General features: G+C 42.8%; 1 protein-coding gene across 5 annotated transcripts in view; it reads left to right on the top strand.

Annotated features, from left to right (window-relative positions):
- Window positions 1-21,210, top strand: part of tox2 (TOX high mobility group box family member 2) — a 130,789-nt gene that overhangs the window by 97,013 nt on the left and 12,566 nt on the right. For 2 of the 5 annotated variants that reach the window (XM_037102244.1, XM_037102242.1), the window contains exons 5-6: window positions 17,366-17,632; window positions 19,980-20,222. In XM_037102244.1, coding sequence (XP_036958139.1) covers window positions 17,366-17,632; window positions 19,980-20,222 — 510 coding nt within the window. The remainder of the gene's footprint in view (window positions 1-17,365; window positions 17,633-19,979; window positions 20,223-21,210) is intronic. The other 3 variants (XM_037102243.1, XM_037102246.1, XM_037102245.1) reach the window with 3 other exon arrangements.

Raw genomic sequence — 21,210 nt, 5'->3', positions numbered from 1 at the left:
AATTAGCAATATTTGACATTAAATGACCCTGTTGTTCTACAGGGTTTGCTGTCTCCTGACGTCAAACGCTCATGATCAAAACATCCAGTTAATATGAACTCATTCAAATGTTTTGCAGTTGCATTTGAGGGTTTGGAAATGTGGCTGGTTTGGATACCTTGAAAGCGCTTGAAACATGCTGGAATAGTAGGTTTTCAAAACCTTTTTACGAACCCGTGCCAAATAACCCCAACCCTGAACAGAGGTGCGCCGTACAGATCGCTTTGAACGATTTATGTCGGCGTTTGATGTTTCCTTCGACGCTTCCCTTTAAAATATAGACAGATGTGAGCGCCTTTTTTTTTATTGCTCGCAGATCTCAGGAAAAACAAATCAACGCATAACAAAAAAGCACATATGGTCAACAGTATTAACATATTCGGAGATTGTTTTTTGTGTGCGTGTTCGTGGTTTGAAGGTCAGAATTTCATAGCTTCATAACTTCCCCTCGACATTGACCGAGAAATCATAAACAGACAGAAATAGCTACAGTCGGCAGCTGTGCCTCTCCGGGAATATGAAAGCTGGATAATATACCACACGTGTTTTATTTTGCTCTTTGTCTGTCTGAGGCATCATTAGAAAATTGAAGAGGAAAAAAACAAAAGTCAGCAGTCGGTTTTGTGTATGTTAATGAAAACACAAGGGCATCTATTATATACAGTGCATGTTAAATACACAGACGCATATCTGGGTCAAGCATAATGTATTACATTGTTCATCATAAACAGAAGAGATCGGGATAAACAACAGTCAGTTTGTAGACAAAATACGACCAGATAAAGATCTGAAATATAAACACACCCTGTATATTATATATAACGTTGGAATATTCCCCCGGGGTATTGGATTGGTGCGTCATTTATCTTCATATTCATTTCACATTTTGGTCATGACCTTTACCGCGGAGACAGTGGTTGATTGGCCGGTCTTTTCTCTTGGCAGTCAGGATATTTGTTACCGCTACAGAGGGGGCCACACTCTGGTTGGTTTAATAGATTGAATACTGCAGGGTGTGTGTGATAAAAATGCATGAGATGTGAAATGTTGGAAATGACAATGACGCGATGAACATGTCATCAAAGCGCCATAGACTGCAAATGTTCTTTGCGTCGTTTTGGTTCTGAGAGTGGAGACACAAAGAAGAAACACATACTTTCATTGCTGTTTATTCTCACGATCATTAGACTAGTTGTTCGGTCTATAAAATGCCAGAAAATCGCGAAAAATGCAGATTTGTTTGGCAAAGCCCAAGATGACGTGTGTGTTTTGTCCACAACACAAAGACACTCAGTTTAATTTCACGGAGCAGAAATGAAAGCAGAAAAAGTTTTAGAAGATAAATCCTGCAAAGTTTTTTATTTGTTTTACTTTCTTTCATTACATGCGAATGAGCATTGTTAAACCTCTCTCCATTTTGCCTGCACCCGCAGCCCGTCAACTGCTCGTGGGCTGAAGTCCAACAGGTGACGTGAAACACATCATCGACACACATCGTCGACTCCTGTGTCGAGTACACATCGTCGCTCCGCGTTGTGTAAGTGTGCGTCCATGGACACAGCGAGCACGGTCGGATCTCGAGAGTCGCCTCTTGTCGTAGGTGTTCTGCCTTCAGAGGAAAAGGAAATACCACTACTACTGATTTAAAACAGTGTTTGCTAGTTTCTACTACACACACACAGCGCAGGTTTTTTTTTGCAAGAGCCATCTTTCCAGCTGTGAAATACTTCATAAATCGTCCCCCTCTAATTCAGGGTAATTTGGGAGCAAATCAAGAACCACACTCAAAAATAACACCGCCAAATATAAAAAAAAAAAAAAAAGCCTCTCCTAACCAGGTGATCAGGGATCTGAAATGTTAAACCCCCCTCCCCCACACCTCACTATTCAGTAAGTGGCTCCGAGTTAAGCTCCTTGAACATATTGGAGATCTTTTCAGGGCTGCTGCTTCAACTTCACCGCAAAAGAAGCAGCATATAAAGCAGAAACTCAGAAAATTTCTAAATCAAATAGCCTGCCTGGCGAAACTACCAAACCGTAGCGGAGGTTCATTTGTGCTGAGAATAGAGTGTCTATTAAACCGGCGCCTCACCTTGACACAGTCTGTTGAGCAGAGTAATTAAGCAAACTCGGCAGTTCAAACACGAGATGCTATCATAATGAATACCTCACTTGACATGGATAGATAAATAACGAGGGTCAATTCTAATTTTAGTCTAGTTTTCACGCGCCCGAGAAGTACAGTTGTTTTTTTTTTTTTGTCGGAGGCGTCACGTGCGGGACGGGAAGGCCGACTGTTGATGTTGTGGCGTCTATGTGTTCCTGTGTCCTCACTATAAACAATATCTGGGCTGTTGAAATGGATCCACTACATCTGGAGGTCAGGCCTTATATTCAATCTTGAGCACATTGAGAAAAAAAAAAAAAAAATCCATTAGGGTTCATCTTTCCTGCATCAGCCATTCTATTGTGGTGCTGCAGTGAGATCTGTTTTCATCAGGCAGATTCAATACGTGAGCTGGGCAATGAAAAGAGTGCAATAGAGTTGGATGAGGAGGGGAGGGGTGAGGATGGAGAGAAGGGGAGTCGGGGGGGGGGGGGACATTGTGGGGAGGAAAGCAAGAAGAAATTGCAAGGAGGAAAGAGGTAACTCTTATTCAAAATGAGCACATATACCTCCAGTTTTTTTTTCTGTACCTCCTGGATTTCATTATTAGATATTTTAGAGATAATTCAGTTGAGTGAAATAATGTTATTCTGTCTCAACAAAAGGCTGAGAGCTCCGGGTTTTCTTTTCTTTCTTTCTTTTTTTTTTTTTTTATTTTAAAAGGCGCGCCTACGTGTTTCAAGTACGAGGACATTTGAAAGTGCTCCATTGCAGGTGCAACAATATAAACATGAAATAAATAGGGCGATTATATAACAAAAAGGATTTAGAGCAGTATCACAGCAGCAGTTGATCATATTCAGGGAGCTGCTAGACACTGGAGAGAGTGTGTGTTTCTTCTGGTGCTGGTGGTGCTGGTGGGGGGGGGCACAGGACTAAATGGTGTTCAGATTTAGATCCTGAGGTGGGTGTGGATCCTTTTGACAAGATTTTCACTTAATTTGAGGAATAGAGAATATTGAGGAATAAAAACCGGTGTATTTCTGTGTTGTTCCTCTTGTCTACATATCCCACACAAAGACGAACAACGCCAACAATTCATTTGTCTTTCTAAGATTCTTTCTGACTTTGTTTCCCTGTTGGTGGATTTCCAGCCAAAGTCTGGTTTTTCCCCACTGATGATGTAAATACACAAACTTGTCACTAACATAACAGTGAAGCTCACTGATGTGTTTTTAATAGTTAAAAAACAATGACGGCCTCAGATTCCTCCTTTTATCAGGCAATACTTGTTAGTAGAGGAGCTGAATCCACCAATAATCAGTCAATTAAATCAGTAGTTCCAGTAGGATTTATCCAAAAGTCTCAATGTGAATATTCTTAGACATTTAGTCCAACACATGAACACATTGACCCTTCATCTTTCTGTTTGTTGTCTGTTTTTCTTTTTTTAAACCAAACCAACATAAACTAGATGTGGAAATAATCCGCAGATTTATCAGAAATGAAAAAAACACCACAGTTGAGGTTGATTGCATTGCTCAAGGGCACTTCAGTGGAGGTAATTAAGGAGTGCTGCCTTTCATTTCATTACTTACCTTTATCCTGCTGGTCTAGGGGATTGAACCGGAGACCCTCTGCTTATGAGCTTGCTTCTCTAACCTTTAGGCCACCGCTGACCCTGTAGTTGGATTCAGTTCGTCTAATTTTTTGAACATAAGGGAGGTATAGAATCGAACGAATCCCGATGTTTGTTTACAATAACTTCAGGGTAGAAAACACCCCTGCACCAACTCACATACAATTCAGTGCTGTGATTTCAGAGTGTCCGCATCAAATTAAGCTTGAAAAGACCCCAAAGTAGAAGTTAGGCTTAGAATGTCGCTGTTGGATAGACAAACAAAGACAACGCAGCACATGAAATAGGCACAGCGAAAGTGTCTTAAAATGTTACAAATCTACATCTATCTATAATCCTTTAAAGGATCAGTGTGTAGGATTTAGTGGCATCTCTCTCTACAGCCAGTGTCTGGTTTGTGTGTTCTGGGTTACATGTGGGCACAACATGGCGGATCCTGCACCTTATGAAAAGTCTCATCCTGAGGTAACAACTCATACTTTCAGGTGATTGTAGACCGCTGTGAACATTATTATGAATATCAGATTCTATTTCTGGCGTGTAGATCCTCCTGAATCCCGTACACTGGACCTTTAACGGTGGTGTGACTCATCAACAGGAAGCAGAGGAGCTGATGGAAACTAACTTTCCAACCAGGCGGAGACTTTTTCTTTTTTACCCTCCAGACATTTTTTCCCCTCTGCTGACACTCAAAACCTTGAAAGACCTAATAATTGACTGTACTCCCCTAATTTTGTAGCGTAGAGTCCATTTTCAACTCATACGTGTTTCTTCTTCTTTTTCTTTTTTTTTTGCTGATGCTTATTATGTTGCGGCCTGAAGCCCCTCCTGGCCAAACCTGATATCTTTCAGAGAGCTCTTTTCTCTGATGCTCTGATGCACTTGGCAGGGCCTCTCTCTCTCTCCCTCTGCCTCTCTCTGCCTCTCTCTGTTAATGCCCCTACTGTCATAGCATCTACAAGTTCCAAAACACATTAGACATTTAATAGCCATGCTCAGGTTGCATTGATCTTATCAATACAGCCCAGAAAGATTCACATCTCTGCTAGCTGCTGCTGCTGCTGCTGCTGGTGAATAATTCCATGTCACACGAGTGAAGTGGCCTTGTTGTTGTTGTTGTTGCATATTATTTCTCTATTTACACATAAACTCGCCCCGAGCAAAACTATGTCATAGATATATTTGCACGAGCATCACACCTGTGGTCTGACAACTACATCCGCGATTGATCCGAGAAAGAAAAAAAGAAAAAGGCTCCGTATTCAATTGTGGTACATTTTTAAAAAGATGCCCCTCAAATTCGTGTGACCTGTGCCTGCAAACTGGAATACATTATCTTTGATTAAGTTTTTTTTTTTCCCCCCCCTTTCCTTCATGTTCCTCAATGATGCATGCAATATTAGCCATCATCAAACTGCCATCGAGTGTGATGTTGTGAATATGTAACAGATGATGAATGTATAATCAGCCAGGGGGATGTTATGCGTAACGGCAATGTATCGGCAGAGAGAGTGAGAGACAGAGAGAGACAGAGAGAGAGAGAGAAAGAGAGAGAGACAGAGGGAGAGAGAGAGAGAGAGAGACAGAGAGAGAGACAGAGAAAGAGAGAGAGAGAGAGAGAGAGAGACAGAGAAAGAGAGAGAGAGAGAGAGAGAGAGAGAGAGAGAGAGAGAGAGAGAGCTATATGCAGCTCAGTCAAACTCCCAGGTATTATCTCATTTGTTATTTTTCTCCGGAATACGAGACGCGGATCCGCCTGAACGAGGGGTCAGTCCGTTTGTAATGAGGGTTGTGGCACCCTAAGGATCCGCCGGCTGCATTCATATTCAAATTCATACTCTTAATTTCTTTTGTTAGCAACATTTGAATGTAAGAATTTCCTCGCGGGGGCCCTTTCTCCTCAGTTGTTGAGGTTAATTATCGCGTGTTAATCCCACCCCGATTGTCATGTTAAGTTGGGTGTTTTCTTCCCTTTCTTTACTTTTACTCGCTGAGGTATTAAGTGCTCCTGGCAGGTGCTCACTCTCCGAGCCTGTGTGAATGAAATATGAGCTGCGATGTCAACTGAACTTGTCACAGACAAGCTGGGATGAATTAATGATAAGAGAGCAGAGGTGTGTTTTAATGTGCCCCCCCCCCTGCACCCCCTTTCTCTGATGGAGGGTCTCGGCAAATGTATTATCGCATACTGTACACCTGCTGTTTCTTTGTATAAACACGGAAGGGAGAGCGAAAAAAGGTGGATTAGAGATAAAGCGATGCGTTTTAAAAGAGACAATCCCGGCCTCCTAATTTCTGAAGTCTGGAAAAATGAAGAGTGCTGCGCGTCACCTGGACTCTTATCAAGTGACTTTTTTTTTCTGAAATATTGCAATTAAATGTGTTTAGACCCCCCCCCAATACGGACTTTAAATTTGTCTTACCTTCTCCCTTAAAGGACTTTCTGCTCTTTGAGGCTTTGCTCTATACTTTTCATTCAGATGAAGAAAAACCCATTTCTCCTTTGAAAGACCTTCATTTCCAGTCATTTTTTAAAGGGATTAGAGCGTCTGCTGGAAAAAATAAAAAATGATGGAATGTCTGTCGCTTTTCACCACAGTTCAACAGGCCCGGTGATAGAAAACGGGACTTGTATTAGTTATTCCAATGTTGATTCAGCCATAGATGATTTTGAATGATCAATGCTCTCCAGCAGAACAAAAACATCACCTGCTCGTTTTTGATGGCCTCTCGAAGTCCTCAGGGAAAGAAAGGAAGGAGAAAAAAAAAAAAGAAATCAGGCGGTTCTTTAAACTGCTTCCCCCTTTTTTGTGCACTTTATTTTTTTCTGTGATTATTTATTTTCAAATTGTCCCTTCGGCTAATGTTCCATTTGGCATTTCACACCTCCCTCTCCCATAAATGAACCATCACGGCCATAAATCACTGGACAAACAGAGACTTGTGCAAACCCTGAAAGGTTCGGAGATTTATGTAACACATTCATGTTTTCCACTTCCTCATTTTAGTACTCCACTGGTAAAGCCTAGCTAATAAAAGGTCCTATTAATATTTCCTGTTGCTTAGCAACGGCAGGCAGCAAGTAATAGCATTCTGTGGAAAAATAGATGACCGATAAGGAAAAATTCAATTCTTTTCTCATCTCCTGGGAGAAAGTGCCTTATTTCTCTGGCAATGTGATATGAAACTGTAGTTGTATATTAAGAAATATCTTAAAAGAAATATAGGTTATTTTCCCAATTTCGTCATTTTGGGAGGATTTTTATTGCAGTCTTGGGATGGCAGCTCATCTGTTTCTCTCCACCCTGATAAAGTCAATTATCGGGTTAAGCCAATCAGAGGGATAAGGGGGCCGACTTAATTTCTTTCTTTTTAATCAGAAAATTCTAAAGAGATGGTGTTGAATAACACACACGGCACTTTGAAAAGGATCAGTTCTGTGAGACAAATTGCGTTTCGTCTGTACCGCAGGTGTAACTCAAAACCTGTTTTTTTGGGACGGACACATGCCGACTTCTACAGTACAGGGTGCTATAATGCAAACATCTCCTCTAATAACGCTGCTTATCGGTGTGATCGCAGCTAATGGAAGAGGATCTCAGCAGTGGCAAGTTTCAATTTAGATAATTCATCACATCGCATTTCAAAAAATAACTGAGCAAAAAAAAAAAAAAAAAAAAAGGCGGGTTATCACACACACACGTGTTGTTGCCATCGCCCTCCTCCACGCTGTCGATGCGATCAACAGCGGCATTCAAGGCAAAGAGCAGAAGCCCCTGAAAGAAACAGAGGCAGATCGAGGCAGCTGCAGCAGATAGCCGGTGTTATGAAGCAGATGCATAGATAAGGGATTTCATATTACACTTAGCCACGGGCCCCTGCTGAGATTTATCATGCCATGAAATCGTGTCCATATTGCACTGTGCCCTATCTCAACCATCCATCAGCCCATTGTCGCTTTCACCACCAGGAATATTCAGCCCTGGTGGTGGTGGTGGTGGTGGTGGCAGAGAGCCGTCCCACGTCATCTCACTCAGGGACGTCTCCCCTGCTGTGCCACCAGCCACCAGTTCAGCACAACACTGCCAGTCTGTCCGCTAATGTGAGCGAGAGTGGCTCGAGTCCGGGTGATTAAAAACACTTTGTGCATTCATGGAGCACAGTTCATCGTGGGCTGTTTTTTTTTTTTTTTTTTTTTATTTTTTACTGTAATCCAGGGGCAAGAGGCGCAAAGCTAAAGGCAGAAATCATTGGTAGCTTTTATCCCCGGTGGTGGCTACTGGGGATAAAATGTCCGTACACGTGACGAGGTGATTTTCACAGTTTGTATTTGATATCAAAGCTGATACCAAGGAGGACGCCAAAAAAAAGCTTATTGTTTTCTATGTGGGAATATTGGTGACTTGTTTTTTCTTATAAAAAAAAGAAAAAGTGAGCATTTCACTGAATATGTGGGGACGATGTCGATAACAATATTAGGGCATAAAAAGATTCAGATAACATATCAGTGAATATACGTTCACCTTTTTTTGCAGTGACCCCTCAACTGTGGTTATCAAACACTTGTGACAGAGATATGTAACAGAGGCATAATCTGCTGTTCAACAATAAACTTTATTGACAAAAATGATGCCAGTGCATGAAAACAGTGAACCTGTGATAAATTATACAGAAATGATAGTTACTGGAAACATCTTTTCTCATTATAATCTATATAAAAACAAGATTTAACAGTGGTGCATTTGCCTTGATGGATATATCTGAATAGGCAAATATCAGTCATAATGTCATAATATCGGCAAGTTGATGAATCGGCTTGGCTTCAGTCTTTTACAAGAACTATTTCTGAGCTGTTTTTGTTGCAAACCAAAAAGTTCACTTGTCGATAAACCCTACTTTTAAATCTTGCTGTAGGAAACAACATTTGGATGTGTGGGGCAATTAAATCTACATGTCAACCTGCTCAAAAACTGTCCACTTTTTTATGAAATGGGCTTTTTGGGTGAAAATCAGGAAAAACGATAAGCCTCAAACACACTCTGCTCTGCGATCACGTGCTCCACGACATTAAAACTTAGCTCATTTGTTTGGTAGTCCATCATCTGGAACATTTGCTATAGATCGAAAGCTGGGGAGAGAGATAAAGCTGTCAGAGAAATGCGGGTACAATCTCTGATAATCACATGTAGATCACCCCGCCACGACCTCCACACAATACTGTACGCACATACTCTTCATATGTGCGCTCTTTCTTATTTTTGTCTTCATTATTTCTGCATCTACATTCATTGTTTTGTTGTGCATCTGTGGGCACGCCCACACACACACACTCACACACACGCACACACGCACGCACACACACAGTGTGTTTGACACAGCAGTCAGGGGTCTCATTAGTGGGAGCAGAGGAGCCTCGCCTTCTGCTGTCAAGAGTGTGTGTCCCTACCGCTCCTCACAACCGTCTCCTGCATGTCATGTCAGGCGAGGCTCTGATTCTCTGACGCCGTGCTTTGTGAGGTGAGCGCGGAGACACACCCGGGCTGAGAGGAGGGGGGGCGAGAGGGAGACACACGGAGAGAGAGTCAGAATGACTGAGGAACAAGAGAGAGATCCGGGGTGGTGGGGAGGTTGGAGAGGAAGAGCGAGAGAGAGAGAGAGAGAGAGAGAGAGAGAGAGGGGAAATAAAGGCAAAGGAGGTTCTGACATTAGCGGTAATGAGGAACATGGAGGATGTTGCCGAGGGGGACATCATGACATTACAATCTGCAAATCAACCACTGCCTTGTTGCTGCCACAGAGTCACTCTGAGAGGCGTTCGGGGTGGTACAGTACTTTTCAAACCAACAATCAGTCGCAACCAGGAACATCAGCCCCTTTGTGCGATCGCTTCCAGCTATACTTTTAAGATTGAATAACTGTAATGATGATAACCGTGCGCGTATTTCCCTGCGCAAAACACAACATATGATACCAATCAGAGGGGTTGCAGAGAAGATCCTCAAAAGTTTACCTTTTTTGTTTGTACTTTGTTATAACTTCTGATTTTTGTGTGTTTTTATCCTCACGGCACAACTTACGAGTCATTCCTGCTCTTTTTTTTTTTCATAAAAATATCAAATGTGTTGGCAACGCTCTCTGTTTGGCTCAGAGAGATAACGTGGCAGAGTCCATTTCAACAGTGTGGCTACTTAAGGCGCACTTGGAATAAACTGCTTCTCCTCTCCTTTTTGAAGTTTCTTGTAATTATTTCCTTATGCTGCTGGTTTGTGAGGTATTGCTGTTTTGCTGCCAGATTAATTACTTGATCACAGTTCAGCGCGGAAGGTGCAAGAGCAGGCATTTTTATACTTCTGCTTTTGACTAGCATGTAATTGGAGCGATTGAAAGTGACCTTTCGGTGTCTTGTTTTGGCAACACAGAGCGACTGCCAAGCTTTTTTTTTTTTTTTTTTTTAATAAAACAAGGTTTTAATAGCGTGTTGCTAAATACAGTTGGCTGGTATATACACCTGGATCACAGCATCGTATTACATCCAAATCAAAGACTCCTTGTCTTGTGAATAATCTCGACCGCCTTTTTTTTGAAACACAAGTGCGTTAACGCTTCAACAAATTTCTTAAACGCCTCGCGTTCCTTCTTCCCGAACATCCCGGCATCTGCAGCCCATCATATCCGCCTTACTTAGCATCTGTCTGATGTCACAAGACGGCAGAAGCAGCGTTTTTTTTTTTTTGCCTTTGCTTTCATACTTAAGCAGCGTATGATTCATAAATCCACTCTCTTATTAATTCTCCTCAGCTTGTGTAAATGACCCTCCTGGGTGTATATAAGCTTGATAAACCGAAGACACGGATGAAGAGAGAGAGGAGAGAGGGGGAGAGAGAGAGAGGGAGAGAGGGGGAGGGAGGGGGAGGAGGCTTGAAGGCTCGAAGGCTCTTTGAGGAACAGAGTTGTTAGCGCTTTGCCCTCGGGGCGAATGAGAAGTAGCTTTGAGGGGCTGTGAGGCCCGGGGTTGGCTCCCCCACCTAAAGGCGTGTTTACCGCCGTGTTGCGCGGTGGCTGTGCTTTTGAAGGATCAGTCTTGAACGCGCCTCTAATTAAAGCTGTCATGGCTGGGTGCCTGCAGGGATAATGTTCTATTATTATAGTCATTTGTTTCAATTAAACGCTGGGTGATTTTACAATAGCAGCCGTGAACCTGTGTGAGTGAGCCATCACTCTAAACAAGATGGCTCCAGTCAAGCGGGGGGTGGTGGTGGTGGTGGGGTGGGGTGGGTGGGGAGAGGAAAGTCTCAGGACGCACAGAGGCATTGATCACTGTATATTCAAGCAGGGTGGGACGGGGTGAGAGAGGGTCTGTCGGTCTGATGGCGCTGATTAGAGCAGTTCAGCAGGCGATGTTTCTGGATTCGAGATTAATATAATTAGCATTTTACAACCTGGATTGCGCCGCCAAGTGATATTTGTAATCCCTTTACCGAAAATTGTATAAAAGGATGATTACATAATAAATCATGAAAATTAACCGGAGGCCGTCTCGTGATGGGAACATGTTCCCGTTCCGACCCATGACTCCTCCAGTCGTTACTACATTATTGGCTGGGCACTCAGCAGTAATGGGTTGGACCAAGCCCGACTACATGACTGTAAAGTTTCCTGGCTGCATCGTGCACTTCGGGCCCTCTCCAACCTTGAGATCTCAACAATAGAGAGGAATCGGAAACCAAAGCGCAGTTCTAGGGGGTCTTAACCCCCCACATATTGGTGATTCTAGGACAGACAATTACAAAATAATTTGTATGAATATTATTGCTCTCCATTTCTCTGTCTGTCGCTAACTCAATGAGGAGGACGAGTAACAACAGTAGAGAAAACTGGTACCTAAAAAAGGGGAAAAAATGTTAAATCTTGGGAGAAATCAAGGGAGGAAATCTCTGGGGAAATCGGGAAGTTTGGCAAGCATGCCCTCACCTGGGCCCTCACCACACCCATCGTCAAACCTGGCCTTTATTTTCATCTAAACTACGCATCTGTCCTCTTTTATGAATGCATTTTGCACGGTTGTGATGCTATCAGGCAAAAGAGACAAAAAAACTGCCAAGTAATATAAACACAAAGTACTCAAAACTGCTTCTGTGGTAGTTCCTGATACAACAACTGTCTCCAGGACCATAATAATACACACATACATGGACTCACAGCTGATAAAAACTATTTCTCAGCATCTCACAGCCTGAGGAAAGAAGTTGTTCTGTAGTCTGGTTGTTGAGCAGTGGATACTTCTGTATCAATGGACTGTGGCTGGGATGGTTGCTGTCTTTTAGCATCCATTGGGCTCTGTGCAAACATCACACTTCACCCATATCGCTGATGCTCGAGAGGCCAGCACTGATGATGTTCTGGGTGGTTTCAATGACGAACCATCACCAGTTTGTGATGTTTTCAGTCTAGATGTTTTCCATCGATCCTCTGCAGAAGTTTGCAAAAACCTCCCTTCAGAAATAAAGCTGTTTCTGGGCTCTTTGTGGGGCAAAATAATCTATCATTAGCAAAGACATTTCATTTGCATTTGCATTTTGAAGTGAATTGACTCAGCTCTGTAGAAGGCACTTAATTAAAAGGCTTCATGGGGAAATATTTGGATGGCTATTTTCTTTTTTCGATGGTGATAATAAGTTGAAACGTGACCGCAACATTCGACGATTCTTCGGCATCGAGTGTATTATGATGCCAGGCCTATAAAAAACCTTGCGCGGCGATTGCCCCACCGATTTAAATGACAAAACAGATGCCGCTCCGCTATAATCATCATAAGGACAGAGCAAGGTTGGCTGTTTTACTCTCTCCTCAGTCTCCTTGCAGCCGTAGAGGGCTCTCTCCTCTCCCCTTCTCTCATCTCTGTGCTGGTGGTCAAATCCCCTTAGCTAAATCAAATGGTGCAGGCAATTGGAGCGGCCGTGAAACCATTTCAAAGGTAAGGTCAGCAGGAGCAGGGGAACAATGGCTTTGTGATATTCCATCTCGCACACAATGTGCTACACATAATTGGAAAGCCTTTGTTATTTGACTCCCATTTGACTATGATGTACAAGATGTGAATACAAACACGACAGGCGTAACGATGGCAGAGGAGCACGTTCACACCGAGTTTCCTGGCTTTACATCACAGTTTAAAGTCCGGCCCGGCTGCTCATCTCCGAAAAAAAAAAAAAAGAAAAAAGCAATATCTAACCGTCCCCCCACCCCCTCGGTAACTTTTGTAGACGGGCTTAGGTCGTGTGGTCTTTCCAGTGTGTTTTTCTCTCTCTCTCGCTGTGTTCCCTCTCTGTCCTCGTTCCTCTTTTCCTTCCCTCTTACTTTGCCTCCTGTGTATATGAGGGACTCTGATCCCCCGGGGGCCTTACAAACAAACAGCTAAATTGCTGGAGGTTAAGCACGGCTACGACAATGCCCAAGAGAACTCGGAATCCAACTTCATAAATAATCTAAATATATAAATTTAGGCCACTGCAGCGCTGGAGTTGGTAGTTACTGGTTTACCACAAAATGCAGCAGAAGCACCAGGACGGCGGCGCTGCGTCAGAAAGATGCTACGACAAAACCTCCGACCATCCATCAGCGCTTGCCTTCGTGTTGTGTGTTATGTTATTATAGGACTGTCATCTCTGTCAGGAGTCCACGACCAGTCAGTGTGTGTTACATGCTAAAAAGGCAGAGAGCAGTGACCAATCCAATCCTGTTACTCACCGCCACCCCTCCCTCTTGTGGCCAGCTATTCGGATGACACCATTAAGAATTAGCATACAGTACCTATGGCAACCGGCAACCTTTTGTCAGATTCTTTCATAATATTTGTACAGCCGTCTGCCACCCGCTTTATTTAGCTCGGGCTTGATGGCGCTATGTGATAACTTCTTGCTCTTTTTTTTCCCCCCGTCTGACACAGGTGAAGGCAGCAAACTAAGAGCTCTCAGAGACGCCTGAAAGAAACGACACAGGAGTGACTGTTAGGAGTAGATTATCACAGTGGGAGGGTTTTCCGTAATGAGCACGAGTAGTTTCCGTTGTGTTACCGCCGCACGTAGCTGCTTTTAGCACTCACACTTTCATACTTACGCAAGAAGCGCACAAGATATTTTTTGCATTTTCTGCTTCGTCAGTCAGCACAGAACACTCAGCTCTCATGAAAATTTGAGTTAATGGCTCGAAAAACGGCGAGTGATTATAAATAATGGCAGACGTAATGTGCGCCTGATTCAAAACAAGATCAAGAAATACAGTATATATATATATTTTTTTAATTTGTGCCTGAAAGGAATGTCACTTAAGGAATGCTTAAGGTCTGTTCATGTTTAGAAACAAAAAAAAAAAACAATCGATTAGGCTCTGGAAATGCTCATGTTTTGAACTTAAAACACCTGTTTTATTTACCACAAACACAGCTGGGAGTTATTTTACTTCGTGCTTAAAAGAACCGTGATCCGATTCACATTTATAGTCAAACATTTGCAGACAAAACATGCTCAGATAGGTTCCACCATCTTTACCTCCACGAGAATGAATTGAATTGTATTATTGTCCCAATTTTTACAAAAAAGAAAACAAAACAATCTCTCGAGTTAATCCCATCAGATCGGAGCTGTAATGTGGATTCGTGTACGACTGTGAAGCCTCGGTGACCCGACTCGCAGCACTCGTGCAGCCACGCTGCCTTTCTCCCGGGTGAGCTCTTTTGCTCTGCATGTCTCCTTCTTGTTTATATTAAACATGGCGAGGTTCAGATTAAAGGGGTGACAATTTTGCCTGGAGGCTGTTGCCATGGCAACGCGTCTGCTATGGCTATGATAGCCCATTCATGTTTGATTAATTGGTTTTTCAATGCTTCTTGGTTTGTGAGGACCCTTAAAGAGCAAGTCCATGGAAAATGGAAAATTAATGGATTTCTATTTCCCTCACTTTCCCCCCTTTCTTCCTCTCCCTTCTTTCCTGTCTTGCTACTTATTTTGCTGAAGCTATTTCCTCATGTTTTAAGGAGTGTGGTGATGGTGTTTTGAATTATGATTGGAAGTTGGAGATTGTCGTGGATGGGGAGGGGGGGTTAGAGCTCGGTTATTTGAAATGCAAAAGGAATGTCTTTGTTCATGGCTGCCTTTTGTGAGCAGCTGCTGAGGCAAACACAGAATCTAATGTCGTGTGAATATTATTGAGTTTTCAAAGCGGGCCGGCGCCTGCGTACAACTTTGTTGTGCATTTTTATTCCAGCAATCTACTGGGACCAATTATGATTAGAGAGCCGAGCCTTCATCCCTGAACCTCCACTCGTGTTTATCAAGACCTCATATGCTTGGGCCTTTTCAATTTGATCTTTTTAGCACTTCGCTAATGTGTAATGTATTATTTAACTCATAAATGTTTCAAAGAGCTAACAAATGCTAGTTCATCACTTTCTGATCTGTAAATTGGCCAACATTCCCATTTATGCCTGCATTAAAAGCATCCTTTGGAGCGCGCTCATGTTCTGTCCTGATGAATCTTGAAGAAAAGCTTTTGATGTAGTTATTATTGAACATCTTTGAGGACTGCTAAGAGCAGAACTCCGTGTGAGTCTGATTCTGTAATCACTCTGAAGTGGTTCTGCGTGTTGGGGTCATTCTCCTGCTGCGAGTGTAGCTCCTGTTTCTATTTCTATTTGACAAAAGTGTTATTTTACATGGCAGGAAGTCACTTTCTCATTGAATGCAGTCAGAAAAATATATCTGGAGGAGAGGGTTGATAGGGTTGTTGACCAACGCCATTGACACAATGATTGCTTTGCCATGTACTGAGATGTCTTGAAACTGAACTTTAAAAAGCAGGAATTGAAGTCTTCCCCCAGCAACCACCAGCAGGCCACAGTGTCCCAAGGAACCCGGAGGGGGTGCACTTGTTGTTGCACTTCCTAGAAACAGCAGTCAATAGAAATTATGGATTGTACCTTTAACTGTAACAGAGAGCCCCCTTGAAATATTATATCATTTTGAGTTGAGTGATAACGGGCCTGTGTGTTACATGACTGAAGGTCGAAACAGCTCAAAATGTGGCTCGAGGTAAAGTTCCCCTAATGACTCAAAACGACTCGGGCTGGTATGTTGTGGGGGGAAACTAAAGAAAAAAATCTTTGTCGAATTTTAAAGCAGTGAGAGAGAACCAGCACAGACGTGGGCTGCAAAAAAGCAAAAATAATGAGCTATAAGATGCTAGACTGCTAGGTGGAGCCGAGAGGAACCCTGTTGGTGGCCTCATCAAGTCGGCATGTAGCCTATCGCTAACCGAGACGGATATTCAGTAGCGCAGCGGAGGTAAATATTGATTCTAAGTGCTTTAAGCAATCAGTAACATTATTTAACTCTTTTCCTGATGGTGAATTTAAAATCAAAACCTCGATAAAGTCTCTTTGGGTTGTATTTGCTTGATTGACGGCCGCCTGAGCCAATCAGAGGGGGCCGTGTTGACTGCAGCACTTCTCGGGCTCCATCCAGCTCCACCTCATTGAAAATCCTTCCCATACCTGTCCTACAGTACTATCTAGTGTGCCAGAAAAATATTCTTTCTGTCCCAATGAGCAAAAACAAAAACAATACCAAGACATCCTATTGCATCTGGTCACATTGTGCAGTATGCAAGCCAGCTTGCTTTTCTGACTGTCCTGACCCACAATCCTCTGTGCTGCAGCAGATACATCACATCGACTGAGCCGCCGAAGGAGCAGAGACAGATGAGTGCTCATTGAAGCTGCGCTCCAAATTGCATATTTTTCTTTTGACTTGTAGCAGAATTCCCAATTATATGCACAATGCAGTGCAACAGTACTCATTTTCTAAGGGGAGCTGCAGTACGTACTACAAGTGAAAAAAAAAAAAAGTATACCGTTTCAAATGCAGCCTCCTTTTTCAAGGCTTCGGTAAATGACAAAGATGGCAGCCAGCAATGAGCCCAAAAGTCCAGTGAGCTTTCAGAATAGGTGCTTCATTTATGTTTTTATTTTTCTGTTAGTTAAGAGTGAATGGTGCTGACCTTTAGGGAGCAATGTAAATGTGTTCCTTAGTGCTTGAGTCAGCTGTTTTGGCTGATGCAGGGCTGTGAGATTTTGTATTTGTTTTTTTGTTTTTCTGTGAGATATTTGCTTCTGGTATTTAAAATGTCCTCCTGTATAAATGCCAGTTACCAAAATAGGTAATAAAAAATAAGATGAACTTGGCCACAAACCTACAAGTCTGAAAATAGTGCCTGTTTCTGTCCTAAGAAAAGACAGCTGAAAGAGAAAAGCGAAGCTTTCTAACCACCAGCCTCAGTTTACGATTGAGACCTCGAAGAGGGTTTTTCTGTCTGTCTTGTTTTTTTACCAGCAGACCTCTTCCCGTCTTTACAACATATCTTAATGGTCCAACACACATGAATATCTTACTCAAATTTGTACAAAAAAAAAAAAAAAATGTCATCTACGCCTCTACGTCTTTGCATATTTGGCTAATTGGCAAACGTTGATCTTTACTGTGAGTAGAGGAGCAGATAGTAAAGCTGGTGTTCTTCTCTCACCCCAGATGCAGGAGATGGCTTTGCACCACCACCAACAGCAACACCATCACCAGCACCCCGACGGCTCTCATTATGACCCCGCCCGTAACCACCCCCTGATAAACAGCTCACCTTCGATACTGCCCAACCCCATGAGCGCACTGACCCAGCTAAACCCTCAGGTCAGCCGGAGTGCACTGCCTCATGGTTCCCCCTCACCTCCCGGAAGTAAATCGGCCACACCTTCCCCCTCGAGCTCCAATCAGGAAGAGGAGACTGATCCTCATTCGAAGGTACTGATGCGGCGAACGCTTCTCTGGCTTGTAGTAGTGGAGTAGGAGGCGAGGGGCTTGGCAGTGCTTCTGCAGAGAGATGGCTCGCATGCTGACTGTAGTGTTGAGTTTAAACAGGAATTCAGAGGGGGGCCATGCTTGTGCTTTTTTTTTTTTTATTTGGCTGGCTGGAAAACTCACACGGTTGCAAAATGTTGCCGTTGAGGGGAGCTGATGCCATTTAAAAAAAAAAAAAAAAAAAAAGAAGAAAAAAAATTGCAGTGCATGTAATGATGTGTTGGAGTGTGGTGTCACATTTGAAAATATTAGAATATTTTGAATGTGAGTGTAGAAACAATTTTTAATTCAATTTTTTTTTTTGTATTATTTTCTCTGGGCAGCACATTTCCAAAATCTTCTCTCGGCCCTTTTTTGTGGCAGATAATTTTGCCCTTCAAATTACACAGTTGCAAATAGCTGGCAATCCATCGCCACTGAGGCATGTTTGTAAGATTGAGGGCAAACTCTTTCACACACATACACACACACACACACACACGATGCGAGACATCACATGAAATCCTTTTCCCTGAAGTGATTTCGATAGATTGCAACCCAGCTACCAGACTGAAAGTTGGCAGTGTATGTTTATGTTGAAACTTTAAATTTGGGTTTTATGTCATGACAGTGCTCTGCCTAAGGGCTAGTTAGGTCTAGGAAATACAAATGTTTGACAAGGGTTTGGAAAAGGTCATTTTCTTGCTTAAAATACCTGTTTTGGTCATTACAAAACATGGCTAGGGATTGTCCCAAGGTTATAGTTAGTTTTTTTTTTCATAGTTATAGTCTAGTTTTGTTTCCCCTAACATGGCTGACTTGTTGTTAAAAACCTTCCGAGGTTTCATGTTTGCAAATGGTCGAAATGCCATTTTTAACAGTGGTCTCCAGCTGGGCTGGTATTTCGCATAGCTGTCATGCCACCGCCATCCCCTCAACGTCCTGATATAAAAGTGTTAAACTGTAGCAGAAAGGACCCAAAATGCAGACTTCAGCAAGCTCAAATGAAAAGCTGATTAAAAAAAAAAACAGGCACGTGGCAGGCACGAAGGAAAAACCAAGAACCAAGGAAATACAAAACTTCCAGAAGTCGAATTAAGATGAAACAACTCAGATGAGACAAAAAGGAACAAACAGTGCAAGCACCAGCAAACCAACTGAAAAGGGGAAAACACACAAGTTAAATACACAGGAGGCTAATCGGGGACAGGTGAAACTCAATCAAGTGCAATCACAAGGGAGGGAAAGTCAAAACAAGACAGGAAGTAACACGGGAGGATGATCCTTACAAAGTAAAACATTTAATAACGTACAAAATACGATATGTATAAAATGTACAAATGCAACATTTCAGTGGTTTGTGGAAATTAACAATGCCTTTTATTCTGGTGACTATGTTGTATTTTGTTCATCTCAAAAGTGAAGCAAACTTTATTTTCATCTGTGAAGGACTGATTTAATGGGCCGATTGTGAACAACAGAGAAGTGTTTGGGTGATCGCAGCAGTTTTGTCACTGGAGTTCTACGCAGGTCACTCCTTCATTTCAATCACTCGATCATTTACATAGGAAGAGCAGGAAACTTGTTTACATTCATTTGGTTTATGTAAATGCACAAAACTGCTTTCATAAATTGGCCACCAAACCCAACGTCTCTGTGGATCTGCTCCGTTTCTGTCAGGGGAACGCGAATGAGTGTATAATTGAATCTGCCATCACCGGCACAGTGTTTCAGATTCATCGTGTGTTTAAACGCTGGCTCGCGCTGATACAGTACAACAAGAAGGGGGATTCTTTAGTTAAAGAAAATGTATTTCCCTGCCTATGCACCTCTGCTGTGCTGCTCACTGTGTGTGTGTGTGAATAAAAATGATTACCACCTCTCCTATCAGTAAGTAATTCCATTTGCTCTCCCCAATTCATTCTGAGACCACATCAAAGCCAGAGCCGATACAGCAGGCGATTTAAAATTCCTTTCACCCGGCGCATGAAAAGTCAGAATTTATGACTTGCTGAACAACTGAAAAATAAAGATTTGAAAGGGTTTTGATAAATTCAACCAACAGATGTTATTTTTTGACAAAGCAAAGGCAGACAAAAACCCTGTCAACCACCCCTCTGTGTCCAAGTGTCGCCGTCAGTGAAACATTGCTGCAATATCCAAACACTGAACGTGCGAGTTTGAATTATGGATTTAATGAAGTTTGCATGCTTCACCTGGACCCAGTGTTATGAACATTTGTCACGGATGAAACTGTTCGCTCCTGTCATCTACGGTGTCAATAAGCCGTTTTGTTTTTGGTGTGCTTTTGATGGTCTTCCAGATCACGGGCGAGAAGCGGCCGTCTTCAGAGATGATGAAGCCCAAGCCCAAACCCCAGAAGAAGAAGAAGAAGAAGGACCCCAACGAGCCCACAAAGCCCGTGTCAGCCTACGCCTTGTTCTTCAGAGACACCCAGGCAGCCATTAAAGGACAGAATCCCAACGCCACCTTCGGAGACGTATCCAAGATAGTAGCCTCCATGTGGGACGGACTGGGAGAGGAGCAGAAACAGGTAGATCAATACTGTGTTCGCTCAGAGTATGGAGAATGTACTGTTCATTGATCTTTGTCCTCAGAGGTAGGGATGAGCGCGTACACTTTCATCTGAGACTGTACCTGTTCGAACCAACTAAATGATCTGCATTCGTATTCGTACTCTGAACGGGCGGGGTTTACGCAGGAAGTGGGTGGTGCTTACAGGCAAACATGGGTGTGGCTAATCAGAATATGTTTATTTTAGACTGAAATTGATACTATTCATAGAATTGAGCCGCAGATCAATGTTTTGGATCACAAGAGTAAGAGTATTATTTACGAAGCTGTACATTAAATTGAATGAACTTAATTTGACAAGACGCTGAACCCCGAATTGCTCCCACTGGTCACCGCATGGTAGCTCGCTGTCAGTGTTGTCTACGTGCTCATGCAAATGGGTGAATGGGAATGAAATGGTAAAGCGCGCTGGTTAAAGAGCATTATATAAGTGCTGCAGAGTATTTTCATGCCTTTCTGTTTTTCTTCACTGCACTGGGTAGACCTATAGATGATACCAGTTAAATGATGAAGCACATGTTCACATGTCAGCTACTAGCCTGAAATGCGACTACTACTGCTCCAACAGCCTAGTTTCCATTTTTTTAGGTCAGGGCCATCCAAATTCACAGGTCAGGTTCACTACATATACTGTGGATTCTGCAGAGCATTAGGAGATACCTGAGTCCGTCTGTTGCAACACACTGCGGAGACTATCTGACTGCAAAGATTTTAACATTTAACAGCTCCGGTGTTGCTTGTCACAACATCATGTCCTCCCCGCTAGTTAATACAGCGAGCTGGCAGGGACCAATTAGAAAGCGCTAAAGAGCAAGTCCACCAATTTTACACATTATAGTACACTGAGAGGCCTTGGGGAGTACTGCTACATATGTGAGAAAAGTAGTCGTATTGGATGCTGCATGTGATCTGATAAATTGCCTCCAGTGATGTCACTCAGCGGCTAA

This window comes from Acanthopagrus latus, chromosome 6 (genome assembly GCF_904848185.1).
Source record: "Acanthopagrus latus isolate v.2019 chromosome 6, fAcaLat1.1, whole genome shotgun sequence".
Taxonomy (NCBI): domain Eukaryota; kingdom Metazoa; phylum Chordata; class Actinopteri; order Spariformes; family Sparidae; genus Acanthopagrus; species Acanthopagrus latus.
This window is presented reverse-complemented; position numbering and strand designations above follow the sequence as displayed.